Genomic DNA, 20924 nt, shown 5'->3' on the forward strand with positions numbered 1-20924 from the left:
AAACTAAATTGGAAGCATTTAACGTAAAATAACTAAAAAATTCTATTTTTCAAGAAAAATGTACAAAACATTTTTTAAGGTACTTTTAAAAATCTTTAAAATAAACTTGACTTTAAGTCATTAACATAAAAATTAACAGTTATGATCAAAATAAAACTGTTAATTCGTTTTTTAGGAAAAGAAATCAGTACAAAAACTGATGAATCTTTCACGAGATTTAAAATAAAAAGTAATAAAGTAATCCTTCTACAATTTACATTTATTAGGTGCTAACAATATATTATACAAGTTTAAGTGGCTTAGAATGCATATTCTTGTTTGAAAAAAAATTATTCCAAAAAATTACATATTTTTGAAAATAACTAGAAATAAAAAAGATACGAAAAATATTCAAGAGTACAAAAGTTTAGATTTTGTTTCACGGAATATATTGCCTTTTTTATTCATATAGGATAAACATTAACAGAGATGTTGCTCGCTGCTAGAAGTATGCAGTTGAGGGCGAAGGTCATCTTTTTCAAACCCTCAAAAATCACAAAAATAACGCGTTACAAAATATTAAATTTTACAGTACTTTTAGCTGTCGAAATTTTCCGTAAATTCGTCTTTGGATCGTCTTAATAGCTTTAACATTAAGGAAGTTATCGTTAAAAAACTAACGGTACCTTACCGCTTCAATTTTAGGAGCATATCAATATTTTGGTTTTCCACACCATTGGAGCATTCATAGGTATACATAATAAAATAATATATAATATTTGAAAATTTGAAATTATGACTTTCTGCATGGAAAAAATATTGAGAAATAATTATTTTGAATATTGCATCAATTAAAGTAAATCGCTAGAAAGTTTTTACGAAAAAAAATATTATTTTGCATTGTTTATTGGATTACTATATTTTGTCATAGGTGGTGATTTTAAGAGTTAAAACAATGCGATAAATTATAAATTGTATTATAAACAGGTAAAAGAATTTAATTTATGCTGTTTGTACTATTAAATCATTTCAAACTGTTAAAAACTATTTTTTAAAAATATTTTGTTATTAGGGGTAGTTTTTTAAGAGGTGAAATATTGTAATAAATTATTTATAATATCATAAACTATTGAAAATATTTCTTTCGATAATATATGTGCTATAAAAATATTTTAGGGCCAAAGAAACTATTAATTTTATATTTTTATCATTAAGGGTGGTTTTTAAGGGTTGAAACTTTATAAAAATAACGTAAATTATAACCCACAATATAAAACAATATTTATTCTATACAGGGTGTTAATGATAAGTTTTGCCAAACTTTAATGGCGTATTCTACCGATGAAAATAATCAAGTTTTGCCCTATAAAAATTTTTGAGAGAACGCAAAAGTTCCAAATATTTATATGATTTCTCCTGTAACTTCACTGGCAAAACATGTTTAGTGATAAAATTTGGGGGATGACATTTTTTTAGTAGGGACTATTTTTTCATGGATAACTTATTCCAAAATACACTCCAGTGACGTAGTTATTGGGGGAGTAGGGGACCTTTGTTTAAAATAAATCGTACGCCACTGGTTTTTTAAATAATTTTAAATGTTTTTAAAATGTACAATCAATTTGTGGGTATAAAATATTCTTGTAAAGTATTCGTGAAATTTACTGGTCTTTAGATAATTTTAATAAAAAAAAATATGGTATTCAACATTTCTTGTGATGTATAGTGATTTGAAGTCTCCCAAAAATTTTAGGTATTGAATTTATTATTACATTCATATTACATTCATTACAAAGGAAAATTAAATAAAAATAGTGATTTTCTCATGGCACAATTGGATACATTTATTTTCAGCAGGAATTTTTGAGCAAGTAATGAATTATTGAAATGGATTTTACTAGAAAACGGCTCATGCTATTAAAATCTAACAAAAGTACCTTTTTATGCAAAATATGTTAAATTTTCATAATTTAGGTTCAGGAAGTAGAAAATATTGCGTACAAAAAAAATTGTAAAATTTGCCCTATGATGTCGTATTTTCTTAGGCCCCTGTGGCAAATTTTGATTTGTATGTTATGCCTATTAATAAGCATATAAATAGTAATACAACCTCAAAATTTCGGGAATTAATATTAAATCGTTTTGAAGTTATGCAATAAAAACTGTTTCCTGAGTTATCTCTTCAAGGGGCTGTATCTCCCTTAGGGGCCGCCACTGAGTAAAACTCTACTAATGTTTTCATCATATTTCGACATGTTTACATACTCTCCAATTTTGAGTACTTATTTCGTTAACATCTTGTATATTACCTAGAACAAAACTTGGAAGAAAATAATTGAAAATTATCGGGGTCCAAGCCGTACTCCTGCAGAATTCGAAAGGAGAAAGTTTGTCGCATGAGCCCGACATCTCTCGCTAAATATTAATTTTTAATCTCCGCCGAAGGCGACCGGCAATTTTTTGTCAACGGCGCGCATGCAACTTTAACGAATCGAGAGTTTCCACCATTCAGTTTTCCATTCCTACTGCGCGATATTACCCACTTCTTTCCGTAAATACGAGTCGCGGATTTCCCCATGGAGACTTCATATTTTATGTATCCCCGTGTACGTCGGCGTAGGTATTGATTAACTACTAAAATTTTATTATGGACTGAGTACATAAACATTTACGAGCGCATGCTTGTTTTAACCCAAACACGGTTGTCATATAATTTTTTTTTCCTGTAATCCGTCGTGTACTTTTTATCACCGCGCTTAATTATGCGATCCTAATATCGCTACACTGGCTAAATGCAGTGAACTCCTCTTCTGGAGGCCGTAAAACCAACATGCCCTAAGCAAACAGTAGAAACAGGCACTAAGTTAGGATGAAACTGTTGGTCATAAAACAGGACCCTTCAAATTCTGCTGTACCAATAGTGTATGTTATAAATAATAAGTTACTTTATAAAAACAATTTTAAAAAGGATATGTTACTGTAAATTTAATTTGAAATGGATACATCTTTAATATGAAACGCAAGAGGTAGTTCTGTAAGCATCGGTGGTTCAGTGGTAGAATGCTCGCCTGCCACGCGGGCGGCCCGGGTTCGATTCCCGGCCGATGCAAGCTTTTTTCTTTTTTTTTTTGTTAACTCGTAAATAGAACAATTTTATATGTACATTAAAATATATACAATTTACAGCGCAAATACTTGTTACAGATGAAGCATGTGCCGAATGCCGAAGCTTATAATACGATTCGAGAGGACGTAACAATGTTGCAACGCGTGCGAGCGAATTGGATACGTCGCGCTGAAGCTTGTGTGCAAGGAAATGGTGGATACATGGAACATCTATGAAAATCAACAGTTCTCAAAAGGTGGCTCCTCACAATATTGAGGGAAGTCAGATTTAAAATTACATGTTACTCCACACAAATCTGTGTATTTACCTCATTTTGACATAACGGACTGTGGCAAAAATAATTGACATTAAGTTCATTAACACCCTCTAGTATCAATACTATAATGGGAAAAAAAACATTCACTTTCGAAATTTCCTTAGAACTAAACTATTATAAATAGTAAACACGCGGTTATTGCACTTTGTTAAATTAATGGTAAATGGTGATCTTAGACCAGTTCATTCAATTTCTTGTATTATTTGATCGAATATTTCCAACCTTCCTGTCATATCACTGTATACAAATCAGCGTTATAACCTGCCAAAAAATGAAGCAAATTGACACTGGAAGGACGTTTATCTTAATTATCAGAAAGGTTCTTGACATTGAACAGCGTGTCCACAGAGATGATTTTTTTTTCATTAAATGAATAGTCAAAATACCATCATAGTAAAACTTTCTCATATTATTTTGACAACAAGGTTATTCCTGTATATGAATGGTTTCCTTCCGAACAGATCTACTACCACCAATCCTCTTCATTGTCTCAACGATTAGACTAAAGCACTTAATCATTCTGAGACAGTTGATTGAATCAAGATATAGGACATTTTGATGTTGGCAAGGCTTTTCACCATTGTGGCGTTCGTGGGAAACTATTTCCCTGGATAGTGTGTTGGTGATTCATATTCTGATACTCTAGACTTTGTAAGTGGTGTTCCTCAGGGATCTGTACTGGGTCCACTACTATTTTTAATTTACTCATCCGATCTAACCGGTTTGACATAGCGCAAATGTTGTCAATATGCAGATGACACTCAAATCCATTTCGACAAACTGGCTTCAGAGTGGTTTAAGCCTTATTCAAGAATGGTGTAGTAATTGGCCTCTCCAATTCGAAGACTACTTATTTCATCAACAATATAATTATTCCTGCAGTTAAATCACAGATTGACCTTGGAATTGTTATGTTTGACGACCTATCCTGGTCAAACCTAGTCAAAGTCCCAGCTGGAGGAAAGCAATGAACACGCTGCGTGTGGTTCCCAAAGGTTTTTCCTCCCTGATATTGCAACAACCGTTAAATTTTACAAGATTTATGTTAGGCCAATTATTGAATACGGCTTTGGCGTTTGGTGTCCAATACTTTTGTTTCAAATTGACTGAATTCAAAGATCTGTGGGATTTGTAATTTACTTTCACAGTATGAAGGCCTAAAACGTATTGACTTTAACATACGCAGCTTTCCATAATCTGTTCTCAGTAGATTTAAAATGTTATATTGATGAAACACTAACTCCCGTTGTTTGTGCTTTGACATTATGAAGTTTATTTTTCGTATGTAACAAAACAAGCAACAATCTTATTGTATTGTAATTTGTATTAAGTATAAAAATATTAAACTCTACCTGATTCGAAGGACACCTCACTCAGCAGTATCCATTTGTCGGCGAAGAAGAGTTTTAGCCTGATGAATTTGGCAGGGCGTCCACGGAGTTGGATGGTAATATTTCGGGCGGATTCTCGCATCCTGTCCGCGGGGATGACGGTCCGGATGGGGTTCGATTGGTACCGCTCGCCGTCGAGGCTGAACCAAATTTCCGCCAGCGAAAATACCTGAAACGTTGATATTGAGAGAGTGACCTAAATCACAACTATATACACTGTAAAAAATTTATAATAGAATAGGAATTCCGCATGATAAGAAAGACAACAGTATACTAACGTGAGGTGAACGTGAAAAGCATTCTGAGACAGCGGTTTACGCATGTCTCGGTTGACCCGCTTGGCACGCCATTGAATTGCGGCTCTCTCTGACAGCCCTACTTGTGACTTGCATTTAAATACTTTTATCAATTTCTGTATTAGTTTTAATTATGCTATTAATTATTTAACTTCTGCGCCTTAATATAAACCAAATAATCTACAAAACAAACACCTCGGCGACTCCCGACATGTCCAAGGCGGAGTCCTTTAATTAAATGTTTGATCGTGTCGTTATTTATCCTCGGCAAAGTTACACCTCGATGGAGTCGGCAGCCCTTTAATCTCCCACGAAGTTTCGATAAAGACGGCCTCTTAGCGGGGATTACCTGAAGACGCCCCGCTTGCCTTTCAGCGGAGTTACACGGTCAAAGGTCAATGCGTGGTGCCTACCTGCATGGAAGTTAGTTCGCCGAGTCAACTTGGCGGTTTACTCCGCGTTAGATGGAAGTTGCCGTCTTGCTTCTGGTTCGTTCTTGTTCGCGATCGGGTGGAGACACTGGCAAAAAGTAAACGGCGTCTGAACAGTTATCGGAGAAGAGAATTATTTCGACTGAGGTCTGTACTTATTTGAAAGTGTAGCTAAAATTTGATAAATGGTTCGTGGTTTAGCTGAAAACAGAGATCGAAAATGTATGCAAGGTTTCAAAATACTTAGTTATTAGTCCTTAATCCTTTAATACGTGGTTTCATATTTGGTCACCATTTGTGAATCACCCTGTATTGTAGTTGACTTTTACATTTAATAAAGTTTTCAGGAAATAAATTCATGAATTCCGTATATTTATGGCATATGTTGTAAACGGATTATTGGTGAAAGTTGATTTATTTTTAAGTAAAAGCAAATGTCAGATTTTCTAAAATGTAAGTAAAATTGGTACCTACTATTGAATAAATATTAAAAGTCACTAAAACTCTTCGAAATTTCCTAAATTCTTGACCAATTTAGTGCAGCTGATTTACTACAATCTTAATAATTCTCAATCACGACTAGCTCAAGAATTGGCAGTTGTAGAACAAGTTTAACTTGTCGGAGGCTGTAACTTTTTGAAAAGTGTCATATTGTCAACGTCTCTTAACAGTTAAATAGATTATTTTCAGCTTCTATTGAAGAAGAGGCGGAATATTAAAATTGTGTAGGCCATATTAATGTTCAGATAAAACTTACGGGTATGCCGGCAGATCCTAACTGAGCACTGTAAAAAAAATCACTCAAATTTCACTCAATTTTACTCAATAATGTATCAATTTCTGTCCGTACCTGATTGAGTGAAATTTTCACTCTATTAGTATGAGTACAACTGACTGAGTGAAACTATTGCATCAGACATGAGTGAGTTTTACTCAAAACTATCAATTGAGCGACTTTTGACTCTATTCTGAGTATATAAAATCAATTTAGCGATTAAATTTAACTATTATTGAGTCATTTTTTACTCAGACTTGGTTTTTAATTACTAAATATTGAGTGCAAAAATAAATCACTCAAATGATTAATTAGGATATACAGTGTTGAAATTAATTCACTTCGCGGGGGCCTCCTCCTGTCCTGGCTGAGATCCGCCAGCTGAGAACTGCCGCCGCCGACTAAGGCCCGTTCTCCTGGCGATCACGCTATTCTGGAGCATCTAACAGGCCCCTTCTCAACTTTGGTCGAGATTACAGAAGCCATATTTAAGTGGTGCCATCTTCACGGCGCCATTCGAATTCTCTAAATTAATATACATTTAAACTCACTCCGTAATGAGGACATTTACTCTGATTTAGGTACAAGTGCATCAAATACGAGTGTATATTTGAGTGAAAGTACTCAGTTTTAGTTAAAATATAATCACAAATGAGTAAAAATGCCCAATATTGAGTGAAAATGTACTCAATAATTTCACCCTGAACCTTTATTGCTTTCACTCACGCCGATTTTTTTACAGTGAGGGTTTTCTGGTAGACAATAGAATACGTTAACAACTTTTTCTTGCCACTAGGTCGATCAGAGTATAGGTCGGAAAAAAATTAATTTTAATAACGCTTCGCTGTTCTATCGGTCAAAGCGTCGCGCTGAAGTCCATTAGGCAATAAGAAAAACATTTTGTGGTAATTCAGTTATAAATCCATTTGCTATGGAAATGTGTGTTTTGTTGAAGCCAAACGAAAACACATTTTGACGTTTTCATTACCGGACTGGATATTGCTTTAAACCGCAAAACATATTCCGCTGATGACTGTATTTCCAAATGAATGTAAATTGTTTTTATTGAAACTAGAAAAAAAATAAACAAACGGGCGAATCGTCGGGCTATGAATTCGCTGTGCGCGGAGCGGCATCCGGTTTGTTTTTGCTGGGACAGATTTTGAAAGTTTATAGTCATTTATCCTGTCAAGCCGTCCGGCGTTTTTTCGAACGGTTAGGTTTTATTTTCGTTGGGACAAGACAGCGCGGTCCGTCAAAATAAAATGTAGGTTTGCCGACAAATAACTAGCTACTTTTTAGGCACATATTTCATACAGGGCGATTGACCAACAAGTTATAATGAAATATTTACAGATCTCGGCAAAGAAATGTAAATGTGTAAGTATTATTGTGGTGTTTATACTACTCTCATCACCGTGATCTAGTGATTATATCAGTCTCTGATGTTTAGAATGACCCACATCAATGAAGAATTATTGAATATTGTTTTAAAGGTATTACTGTCGACTTCTTTGCATCAGAACTGTATATTATTTCTATTCCTGAGTAGTAAGCAAAAAAATTAGGAAAGAATCGATTAAATATTTTCTGTCTAGAAAATTGTCTGTACTTGAAATCGCGACTACTCACCTGTACTCCTCTGCTGAACATGTTGTTTGTGTGCAGGTGCACAGAGTTGAATTCTCTTATGGCGTCGAACTCAAAGGTGATGTTGAGCTGTTCACCATCGTGAGTGTCGTTGTTCCAGCCTATCCATCTACTGCCTGAAATGAAAAAAGAAACGTTTAATCTGTGAAAGACGTAGTAATAGTACCAAAAAAATTGGTGTGGCAGTGGCAGAACGTTTATCAGACTTCAAAACTGTTTACAAATGTGTAAATCCCAATTGTTTCGATGGAGACAATTTATATTGTAATATTGACAGAAGATACTGAGAAATCAATCTGATGATTTTGATGAAGTGATGGATTAGGTTGACCCTACAATCACAGTACTAATAAATACCCCGGTTACGGTTGTGGCTCTGCCAAACGTCGGTGATGTATGAGGTCCATGAGAATCAGCACATTTTTACTTCAAATACATTTTAGCAGTGTTGAATCCCCCCCGAAACAATAGAACAATCTCAACTTCAGCCAACTTGTTCCGTGCAGAGGGAAATCGTGCGCTCTCACTCCAAGAAAACGTATTACCGGTTATAATTCCCGAACGCACCCGCCGAGTCTGAGTTTAAGTTCAAGGGGCAAAGCCTGGCGGTGCGCGAAACAATGCCGCTCACGATATTTTACCCCGTCCGGCGGACTTTTTTACCGCAACAGGTGAATATTTGATTATCTCGCGATACACAGACCTTGGGAAAACCGTTTCTCTTCGGAAGTAAGAAGGCGACGCCCGCATAATGTTATATATGTTGCGCGGCGTGTTTGCTCTGGAATTCGCTCCCGGCAATGTCGTCGCGATGTTTCACGCGAACGAATGGCGCGCCGCCAGCGGCGTAGGCCTATTTTTAAACGGAAATCTTGGGCTGCACTTTACAGATACTATACGTCTTCAATAAACGTTGAAGTTGAAAGTTATTATAGCGTCACAGAATATTTAATTTCCATTAAAATAGTATATTTTACAAATATTGTAAAATTGTAAAAAAGAGGACGCAAAAAATTTTTAATTTGAATCTTTTTCAAAATTTTTAATTTTTTTTTCGATTTTTGAAGAGTATTTAACGCTAAATTGTGAGAAAAGTAACGCAAAAAAATTTGTTTCACCTTAATCTTTAATTAATGTTTAAGAAGCAATAAACCTCCTTTAATTTTTTTATAAAATTTTGGCGACTCGGGAAAGGAAAACGGTTCGACCGATCGATTTCAAAATTTACGAGCCTAATGGGCATGTATTGAGCTAAAAAAAAACCTACAAACATTGGTACTTTTCGCAGTATTTGCAAAGTAGTCGTTGATTTTCCAAAGGTGCAGAAAAAAAAATTTTGCACTCAGTCAAGGTATAATTTTTTTTTTCTCAAACATACTAAAAGGCCCTTGAAGGGTATTGATTGATTTAGGTTTCTAAACCCCACCATCCGTTCGCTTTATCATCATTAGTCATGAGATGTCGATGATAAAAAAAAAGGTGACTTTTCACTTAATAGCCGATTTCTCAATGAGAAATAGTCGCACAGAAAATTTAAAAAAATCAAATTGAAGCTGATGAATCAGACTAAATGACCCTGATTAAAAAAAATCTGAGCCCATGTGTAGTTTTGAAGACAAAAATTGTAAAATTTTTGCCTTACATTATTTCTTTTGATTGCGCCGAGAGCGATGCTCAAAAAATTTTTTCATCTCAAGATTTCAAAACTAGAATCTTCAAGCTTCAAAATGCTTCTTCTTTTTTCTCGATACGAGCATTGTTCGCGAAGTTATAGCCTTTTAAAAATCACTAAAAAAAAATTGCACCTTTAATTTTTTTGCTGAGTGTATTATTTTACATAAAACTTTTATGAGTGTATGTAAAATGATCATTTATTGTAAGAAGGATATACTGACTGAGTTATACAGTGTCCCAAAATCATGGAACAAAATTCATATTTTTTTCTAGTTGAAATTTAAAAAATTCGCTGAACCAGGTCTATTAGTAAATAGAAATTGTCACTATTCTGCAATATTTTCTATTTTTTGAGCCATGTTTGACAGACCTATAACATTACCGACTTTATTTTTAATAGGACGCTCTATATTTTATGGTATAAATAGATAGCCCTTCTAAAGACGAAGTCAGCAATATCAGGTTATGCCTACTTTTTTGTGATAGTTGTCAAGAAAGGGAGGAATTAAATGAAGACAATAATTTAGTACTACTTTTTATTTTACTACTGCAAATGTTCAAAGTGGCCCCCATTAACCATTGCACAATACCCAATTCGGTGTTCAAAGTTATCAATTACATTTTCAATAACATTTGGTGTTATGTTTCGAATTTCTTCTCTGATACTATTTTTCAATCCTTCGATAGTGTCTGGTCTGTTTCATACACTTTGCTTTTTAGATAACCCCACAAAAAAGATCTAGTGGAGTTAAGTCAGGGAAGCGTGGTGGCCATTCAAGCGGTCCTCTTCTACCTATCGATCGATTTGGAAAACTTCATTAAGGTAATTTCTTACATCGAGGCGAAAATGTGGAGGGGCATCATCTTGTCGGAACCAGACATCACCAGCAGACATATCGTGATCATTCGCGGTAGGAAAAATTAATTTCAGGGCTGGAAGCAGCTGAAAACGCAAAGAATCCAAATAAATGTCATCTGTCAAATTGCTCCCAAAGAAATAAGGTCCCAGTATGCGATTTCCTACTATCCCAGCCCAAACATTCACTTTTTCCTGCCGTTGTGTATGTTTATTTTGCATCCAATGCGGATTTTCTGGGCTCCAAAACCTAGTATTTCGCCTGTTCACGGTTCCATTTAAAAAAACTCGAAACGGAAACCAGAAGGCACAAATTTTGAAAACAGTGAAATAGATAGTAAGTATTACTGGCTTCTCTGTAATATGCCACCGATCGCGGTTTTACCGCAAACTCGATCCGTCCTATTCCTTTTGTTTGCCCATCGAGATTGTATATTAATTTCTATGCTAAAACACGCATAAATTTTCATCTCCCAGTGCAAACAGGAAAATCTCGCGCAGGTACTACCAGCACACATATCAGGGCCTCTTCCAGCGCACATTTACTTTTATTACATTCGTACATCCGCCGAGATTAGCGCTGTGATCGCCTATGAACGTGTCCGTACATGCCGGGAACATATTTGGGCCTCGGATGCGACGTTATCTGCGCCGACAGCGAGGCCGGAGCGGCCTTTATCTTACCCGTTGTCGAATACATGAATTTTAAATACAAAAATTTCCAGGTGTGCAAACTCCGGAAAGAATATTAAGCGGGGCGCCTTTGTGTCGGGCGACTGCTCCGTACCCGAGAGCTCTTGTTCGTACACTGAGAAATTTGTTTGAACCGGCCGTTTTGTACGCCTCTTATCAGGGGGATAGGTCGGGAGGGCCTGGGGCAGCACTTGCTGAGGGCGTAATACGAAAATTATTTTTCCATTCGATTCAGCATAAAATAGATTAATCATAAATGAACAAAACAGTGTATTACATGGGCGTAACATTAACCGTTTTGTACTATAAACTGAATAATTAATAATTGAACATAATACTAAAAACTCGTATTCAATTATAAAACATAGTGAAAAGTATAACGATTTTAAAAATACTAAATTGTGTTAACCTAACATTCGAAAACAATTATTATCCTTATACATTTGTTTTTATTGAAGAATAAATAATATTTGTTAATATTTAATGTCGTTCACTGCGTATTAAATACGTGGTAAAAACTAGGTCAATGACCGAATAATAAGGTAGGTCAAGATTCACTTTCCATAAACCTTTGTAGGTCAGCGGCCAGAAGTGGACCGAAAAAGGATTTAAATAATGATTTGAATCTCTTGATACCTTTTGATATCTTCCCTTAAAATTAATGACATTATGACTGAATCACCATGTGATCACTCTTTTTTAAAATATTATTTAATAGATTAATGTTTTTATATTTTTATTTGTTATCTCAGTATAATTTTTCAAATTAAACTGTAAAATTTCTAAGGCAGCTCTTTACGATACACCTGGTATAACTTCTAACTTATAACGATGAACTTAACTTGAAATTTTAAACTGTCACTAAATATGACGATATTGAAATAAAATCGCCCTAAAACTTTTCCATAGATTTTTTAAAACTAGCGCCTTCGCCATTTTATGCAATCGAAATAATACAAGCTTTGTGATATTCAAATCGTTAAGAAATTGCAGTTATGCATCGAAACTATTAAACAGAGAAACAAATACACGGAAAACGTATTCTTGTATTCCCGTTTTAAGTTTTTAATTGAATTTCAGATACAAAAGTACGTTAGAAAAATAAGACCAAACAGAGAGATAAAGGGCGTTCAAAGTTTGGTTAACAGAACTAATCATTTATTTCCTGCGGAATTAAATTGAAATTAATTTCCAATTAAATCGTCGGGAACATATTATGTGACAAATTAATTTTAGATTAGGATTTCCTAACCAATTATAAATAATTTTATGTAAATCTGTATTAACAGAAGCGCGATATAGAATGAATATAAATGGCGGAATTAAATATAGACTAGAATGACAAACAAAGCCGTTGAGGGTGATTGAACTGGAAACAATGATAATTCGGAAAAGCTCAAGTCTGAAATACTGAAGTTCTCGATTAGATGTGGCTTGGTAGTTTTTGTGCAAATATGTTTATAATTTATAATAATATTTATATGTATATAACAATGTTGATACAAATAAGCATGAACTGATTATAATATTATTGTCTTATTTTCTCACACCATTCTACAGCGTCAATATCCTGCTATGCACAATAAAATGTTTCCGAAATGTCCCTCCACAGAAAGAAATTAAGCAGAGATGCTATAAGTAACACCACAAATTATATTACAAACGTTGGATGATGTTTCTCAATGAAACATTTTTATTACGTTTCATTGAAATCAAGTTAATTAAATAATGAGTATGTATGGTATTTTTTTCAAACATAAACTTTATTCTAACCGTTTGAACATCATTTTTGAAACGTACTGGAAATTTCACTGCAATATTTAATACTAGCGAATTGTTACATTCAGCTGTCGTTATTTACCTAAGTCGTAATTAACTTTTCTCGGACATTTACCAAACCAAAAGGTATTCCAACAAACTCTTTACAACAAATCTATGGTGAATTTTACTACTGTCTGTATCTATCTAGTGTCTATTTTGCTTCATATTTTAACTGCTCTATCTAAAGTTTATAAAAACGGGGTTTAATAGTTTTATACTTTAAAACTTCTTTAAATATTTTGTGTTCACGACTTATATATGCACAATGCTTAGAAAACGTACTGTATACAGGTTAATGAACTTTTGTCAAAAATTTAAAGGGGTGAAAAAGGAGCAAGAACTGAGTTAACTGATGTAACAAACTTGTATCGGAAGTTTAAGGTCATAGAGAAAATAGCTAATTAAAAATGTGTTTAAAACTGTTTTGGGACTACTGAAATACATGTATTTTACCGCGGTGAGTACTTACAAAAAATTTTGTAACTTTTTTACGATTTTGTAGGTTTTTTAGCCGGACTGTATTCGAAAGTCAGTTTGTAAGACATTGTTGTAGTGATTGCTGTGCTGTTTTACGAGAGTACATCTAATAGCCGTATTTCCAAGTTTTCTTTTGAAAATGGATCATTTATTTAGCAATCGCGGATATTATGATATGCTCATAATTTATGGCGAAGCTAACGAAAATGCCCACAGAGCTTGTCAAGTCTTGTATATTCCACGGAAGTTCGTGTAATACGATTCGAGAGGACGTGGCAATGTTGCAACGCGTGCGAGCGAATTGGATACGTCGCGCTGAAGTTTGTGTACAAGCAAATGCAGCAGTTCTCAAAAGGTGGCTTCTTGCAATGTTGAGGTAAGTCAGATTTAAAAATTACATTTTACTCCACACAAATCCGTGTATTTACCTCATTTTGACATAATTATGGCAAAAATATTTGACATAAGTTCATTAACACCCTGTATTCATGGCCAGGGCAAATAGTATTTTGACCTGTTATTAATAAATCACTGGAGCAAAAAGCGGTAAAATAAAATCGAAATGGCTGTATAAACAGCAATCAAGCGATGTGAAAGCATTCGAATGGATATATTCAGCCACACAAGCTGAAATATCTGCCTTTCAGAGGCCTGTGCCACCCAGGTGTCGCTATTTTGATGAAATCATTAAGTTTTTCGATTGAATAGAACCGACTCCCGTTCGCAGTTATTGAGACACTAAATGTCAGCCATAAATAAAGTTATCTACAAAAGAGCGCTGTCGGTTTATTCATAGACATGGATTAATGGCCGTTTTTAAACGGCAAAAGTTTAGCAAATGAGTTTTTGCGAATTGAAGTCTCGATAATTAATAGCTACCTTTTACCGTGCTCTCTACTTTTTAAGGGGCGTTTTAGACGATGTATAATGGCGACTGTTACATGTTTATAATTTGGAAGGATGCGTGAAAAATCCGATGGTATGAATTAACTTCGGAGATAGCCGAAACAGGTTTAAACTTCCATGAGACTTTAAACCTGCTTTAATCTACATAGTTTCTTTAATTATTGTGAATAACTTCAACTTAGTCATGGTGGATTTTTTGCTCTACTGTTTTAGAAAAAGTAGAATGAAGTAAAAACCACCATTACTAAATTTTTTGTATGAAAAAAACAAAATTTTCTTATTTTAAATGCACCCTTTATATTATTCAATATTTGGCTTCTTCAGAAAATTCTAGACATATTTCATGTACAATGTCCTATACCTATCTTCAACTGTTTCGGAAATACTAAGTGTTTCCAGATTTATTGCAAAAATTAACATTAAAAAAAAATTATTTCATTACAGAAAAAAACTAAAACTACTAAAAATACGTAATTTCAGATAATAGAACTGATTTTGTTGTAAACAATTTTTTTAATATATTGTCTTACCTGAATGTTCTCCTTGTAATTGTTTCTGGTAGTCGTCATCCCCGTAGAGTCCGTCAACAAGTTGTCCTAGACCACCCTTCATTAAACTTCCATCTAAAATGCCATCGTAGCTAATGTCCTCAAGGTCTATGTCGGGTTCTCGAACCTCCCCTCGAGGTGCTTCATATTTTATAATATTCTCTGAAAAAGAAATAACACAATAGAAATATTACAATTTTCATTGTTATATAAGCCTATCTACGGAATAATAATCTGTTCCTGTACAAACTACATCTGACATAACCTTGTGAATAGAATGAGGGACAGAGTAAAGTTAAGATTCTGTGGAATAACAACCAGCATAGCTTTATTCCAGATTATTTCTAATTTCGTTCTTATAAACCTTCTAGTAACCCCGGGAGTAAAAGGGGGTGTCAACTTCTCTAATGAAGATTTATACATGCGGTCGGCTCCATGGCCTTGTACATATGTAACGATGGCGAATATTACGGCACGTGCTATACGAAGTGATGAAAGTGAAGGTGTCCTGAGAAAAATGTTTCTTTACTTCAGAAACAGAGATGACAGAAAAAGTGGTAAAAAACAAAATACTGTTTAAGGCTTTCTCAGCGAAATCCATGTTTTTAAGTAAAAGATAATATCATCAAATTCGGCCACCCCAAAAACTTCCCTAGACCAAAATTCACTGAAATATCTCATATAAAAGAATATCCGTACCTTCTTCAGGAAGTAAAATTATATTAATGTTAATCGATCGATGTTTTGAAGGGTCTGTCATCTTCTTTACTGGATACTCTTTACTGGACTGGACTATACATACAGGGTGGCCAAATGAAAACAGAGCCATTTTCAGGAACTGCGTCAAGATTGTAGAAAAACGCTCAGACCCGTCGATTTTAGATTTAAAGGGGGATTCTTTGCTGGTATTTTTGACTCCGCCACTTTCACCCCAAGCAAGGGTAAGCATCACCCCAAAATATTATGGGTGTTTAATTTTCAAAAACACAATTAAATAAACTACCAACCAACACTTCCAAATAATACTAGAAAATAATTTGGAATCCACTAATTTTACGTTCATTGTGGGTGTATAGCATTCATTTCTGTTTTTACAATTGCGTTTTTTTACGAAAGTGACAACAAATCGCCAAACACCAATATCACGCAAGAAATACAAAATTTATACCATTCGCGTACCTACTCGAATGACTGAAATTTTTACCGTTATTAATTGTTTGTACATAAGTTTCAACTTTAAAATCAAAATTCTTAATAAGTATTGGGCGAAATTATAAAATTTAAAGTCTGTTGTAAAGAGAAATGCAAGAGCTTTCAAAAGAAATATTACTCAACCCCCAATGCCATTTAAACATTTTGGGTTGATGCTTACCCTTGCTTGGGGGTGAAAGTGGCGGAGTCAAAAATACCAGCAAAGAATGTCCCCATTTAATCTAAAATCGACGGGTCTGAGCGTTTTTCTACAATCTTGACGCAGTTCCTGAAAATGGTCAGTTTCGTTTTCATTTGGCCACCCTGTATAAGGTGTCCCACTTGATTATCTAACTTCTTTTAATAGAGCGTCCTGTATATTTTTGCACTTTTTATACCATGCTGAAAACGATTTTGAAATATTAAGGCGCCTTTTAATAATAAATGGAACCCTACCACCAAAAAAGCTAAAAATCTGGAGTGTCATTTAACAATGAACATTTTTTTCAGCGCATATCGTCCCTGTAGACATTTGACGGGTATTTCTCCTAATGTGTTCCGTGAAATATCGCTGCGGAATTCATTTTTAAAGCATCACCGTCGCTGATCTCTGCCCTGATTATGCAGGACATGAAATATGAAATTGAATTAAAGTGACGTTGTTTCATAATGGGGTGGCGATGTCGGCCTAGGGAGATGTCAGCCAGTTCACTCATTTTTCTCATTTCTCTCTTCGGATTTACGAGTTTCAATTTTTTTTTTAGGGCCGAGAGATTGCTGCCAGAATTTCACGTTGCTAAAAGTATAAGCCCCGGAATCATCGTCATTTAAAATGTATATTCAAAATTATTAACGTCCATTATTAATTTCACATTTTTCGGTATTTAAGTTTCTAACGAAAAGTAACTAATAAAAAATTGCTAAATTGAGAACGGCAATGCGAGATGAGGATAGTGTCTTTTTACCCATGTTTCCAATTCAATCCATAAAACCAGTCGGGCAAACCAATTTTCAATTTGAGTGCAGTCTCAAGTTACTCAGACAATGCTAGTCAAGAAATAAAATTTTCACCGATCTTTTGAATTCCGACCAACGACCGATGTGATAAATATAAATCCGGAACCCAAACCACGTTCGATGAAAGGTTAAGACGACAGCAGTGATCGCAATCCCAATCCAAAGGCACCTAAAGCGAGAAACAGTAGCGAAGATCGTCCTTGAAAATTGGCCATGCTATCATGAGACGTGATCGAACGTCAACTCTGCGTGAAAAACTACTATTTCGTTGAAAATCCACGTTGATTAAACAAACAAAAAATGTTAGTTAATCCAATTTTCTGAAAAAATAATATAAATGATGTAAAATTGTTCAGCGCTCTTCAAATTGTGTGAAATTTTCATTGCCACCCCATTACTTTTCCGCCGTCAGCTGGAACACGGCCGATGCGACCCATTTTTTTTATTTTCGCCACATCCTGAAAGGCGGACCTTCAATTCCTGTTAAATTTCGCCCGGCGCGCACAACATCGGAATGATTAATACTTTAGCACTAATCCATTAGGCTTTTAGAAGGATTACACGGGCAAATAACCTCCCGAAATGTTTGTCCCACATCAGCCACACATATTCATTTACTCGGCTCCTAATCTGCATAACGCGAGCCCGTTCCGTAAGTACACATAAGTTATTTTCCCTCGCGGGTTGTAATGAAGATTAACGGAATCGCGGGGAATCTCAGAATTACTCCGTCGTAAATTTTAACGGGGCATTAATATAAGTAGGTCTAATTAATAATTTTTCTAATGCCCCGTTTGGTATGAATGAGAAAATAAAGACTTAGGCCAGGAAAATAAGCTGGAAAATGACCATTTCGTGACTTTTTGTTTCGGCAAGCTGAATTTGTCACTATAGATGCCAAATATTATGTACAATAACATATTAGTTTAAGGAGTCATAAAAATGGGGGAAGATTGTTTACAAGGTGGTTAATTGTATAATTTTTATGTAAATTCACGTTTTTCGCTTATAACTTTTTTCCGTTCATTTCCACGAGAAAATAGTAAAGTATTTTTTTTTCGTCTTCAAAAGACCTACAAAACTAGCCCTCGAGCGTCAAAAAACATTGATTAGATCAAAAGTTATAAACAGGAGAAGTTTATTTATGACTTTTGAATTAAACATTTATAAACTGCGTTATTATTACCAGAACATTTTGGCATCGTATCCTTATCATTGTTTAATAACTCACACGAAATCTGGAATCGGTAAGTTGAATAGTTTACAAGTTATGGCCTTATAAACAAATTAACTAATTATTAGTCTGGACGATCCCGAGTAGGGTTTCTGGTCGAGACTTCGCGAAGCCAGAATTCCCGGGAAATCTAGCCTTACTCGAGACGAGAAAAAAGTGCCAAGAAATCGAGAAATTTAAAAATCACGCGCGGCTTAACGTTCGTTTCGTCATGCGTTCAATTCGTTTCTCGACAAATAGCTGAGCGGTTAAGGTGGTTTCTCGACTAGTTCATGATTTATTTATTTTAAGTTTTAAGGCTTTAGTATACTTTGATAATTTTTTAATGTACTATTTTTATAAGACTGTGTAGAAATTTTATTAGCAGATACCTAATGTTGATGTTGATTCTGAAAATATTTAGTTCCTGTTCCTTTAGTTGATTATTTTATTTTTTGTTTTGTTAATTAAAATATTGTGATTATATGTAATAAATTAATAGGAAGAACGCTTCTGTATCTTTAAATAAAGCTTGTTTTTTTTTAAGATTTCTTCGGTTAGGTACATTCCTTATCTACTATTTGTTTAATTAGAAGACTGCATGATTAATGATTATTATTAATTATTGGAAGAAAGCTACGATTTAAAAACATTGAAACAAAGATAAGTATATTGAAAGTGTTTAATAAAAAAAACAAATTAAAAGTTTCAGGAAGAAGATATTCAAAGTTTAATTTAGTTTTGTTAGTAGAAGTAGAAACATAAGTAATTAATAAAAATACTGGATAAATAATAAATGTTGATGATGGTTGTTAAGTATAATAGCATGTTTATATTTCGCATTGCAATATTAAAATTATGATTTTTTTAAGTTTTAGAAATTTCTCGAGAATTCGAGAATTCCCGGGAATTCCTAGTCGAGAATTCTCGAGTCTTGAGAAAAAAAGTAGGCCGAGAAATCAGAAATCCTAATCCCGAGGACCACAATCGCACTGATTTTTTTCAAGGTAAATTTCATAATAATACGTTGAAATCTCTCATTTTTTTTATAATTTCAAATTTGCAACCTGGATTTTTTTTATTTTTTAGCCTTAGTTACAAAATGAAATATATGACGCACGAGTGTGATATAATTATACACTATTACATATTCGGAAAGAAAAGAGCTTTAAGTTAAAAAAAATCGTCAAGATTCATTGAAAAACAACGAAGTTACAGACTGTCAAATTTGACGGCCGATTGTTAAACAAATTAGGTTGGTAGCGGCGAGAAAAAATCATAACCGGCAACCCGAGTACTTTCCAGGTAAAAATATTTTATTTGTGGAAGTATGTTAAGTGCATAAGAAATAGTGTCAAAAGTCAGTGGGTCGCTTGATTTTCGGCGACCCGTGACGCGGCGGAAGGGTGGGGGAAGCGAACGACAGCGAGTTCGAAGAAAATGACGATAATATTTATAGTCCTGCCGTTAAATAAGGGAAATTCGCTTGAAAATAATATATTTGACAGTCTGCAACTCCGTTGTTTTTCAACGAATCTTGATTCTCTTTTCATAAGCTTTCCTAATATGTAGTAATATACAGGGTGTGGCGTCTTTGCAGAAAATTAAAAACCTAGACTCTTGACAATAAATGAAGTAAAATAATATATGCTACCATAAGGCGATTATGAGATTTGAGTATCAAAAATATTTTCCAAAAAATTACAAGAAGTGACAAAATGTTAATGCCGGTCCTGTTTAACATAGCGCAAAAAACATTGACCTAGTCCGCACTCCGTACGGCACCTGTGGAGTGTCAGTCAGTGTCAGTGTCAGTACGCGGGTGAATTGCTGCGAAGTTGTGTCAAAAAGATCGCGCTTCTACTGTTTAGGCGTTAAGTGTTTATTAAAGTCGTTTCCTATTTTTTATTTTTTAAGTTATTGTTTTAACTAAATCGGCAATGGATAACGAGGACAACAATAATACGTTTACTACTATCGAACGATAGCGGTAAGTTTGCATCTTTTTTGTTTGTCGTGATCCAACCTATCACTTGCTAAAACAATAGTAGTCTTTTCTGTAATACCATGTACTTTGTTTCTACAAACCTCTTGTCTGGGATTGCACATTATCATTTACAGTGAAATAACTAATTGAATTTTATGTTTATTTTTCCTTTTACTTAAAACGAGAGGACTGTATTAAATTGGCCAAAATTATTTATTATTGCATTAAAATCTCTTTTGTGTGTATTTCATACATTTTAATTTGGCACACCGATTTGCCCAAAAGCACGACCGTACTAAGATTTATTTCTTCTCTACAAAATTGAAGTTCAATTTTCTTGACAAAACGTGGATATGTGAATTTCTTATATAAGGGTTTTTTATTGCATATATTCCTAGGAATCTGCATTTTATTTTTTGTGCACTAAAGACGCCACACCCTGTATAACTAGGTCACGCTCGTGCGTCGTATATTTCATTTTGCAACTAAGGCTAAAAAATTAAAAAAAAATCCAGATTGCAAATTTGAAATAAAAAAAAATGATATATTTCAATGTATTATTATGAAATCTACTTT

The 20924-nt window shown here is 34.3% G+C and overlaps 1 protein-coding gene and 1 non-coding gene across 2 annotated transcripts in view; one reads left to right on the forward strand and one right to left on the reverse strand.

Annotated features, from left to right (window-relative positions):
• Positions 1-20924, reverse strand: part of LOC108914888 (epithelial discoidin domain-containing receptor 1-like) — a gene marked incomplete at its 3' end in the record, with an annotated part of 120461 nt that overhangs the window by 33795 nt on the left and 65742 nt on the right. Inside the window, exons 4-6 of the mRNA XM_018720803.1 lie at positions 14923-15102; positions 7948-8081; positions 4775-4982 (exon numbers count right to left, since the gene is read on the reverse strand). Of these exons, the coding sequence (XP_018576319.1) occupies positions 4775-4982; positions 7948-8081; positions 14923-15102 (522 nt within the window). The remainder of the gene's footprint in view (positions 1-4774; positions 4983-7947; positions 8082-14922; positions 15103-20924) is intronic.
• Trnag-gcc lies at positions 3018-3088 on the forward strand. The gene has a single exon. It is a non-coding gene; the product is annotated as a tRNA-Gly (tRNA).

Source organism: Anoplophora glabripennis, unplaced genomic scaffold (assembly GCF_000390285.2).
Source record: "Anoplophora glabripennis isolate ALB-LARVAE unplaced genomic scaffold, Agla_2.0 scaffold594, whole genome shotgun sequence".
Lineage (NCBI taxonomy): Eukaryota > Metazoa > Arthropoda > Insecta > Coleoptera > Cerambycidae > Anoplophora > Anoplophora glabripennis.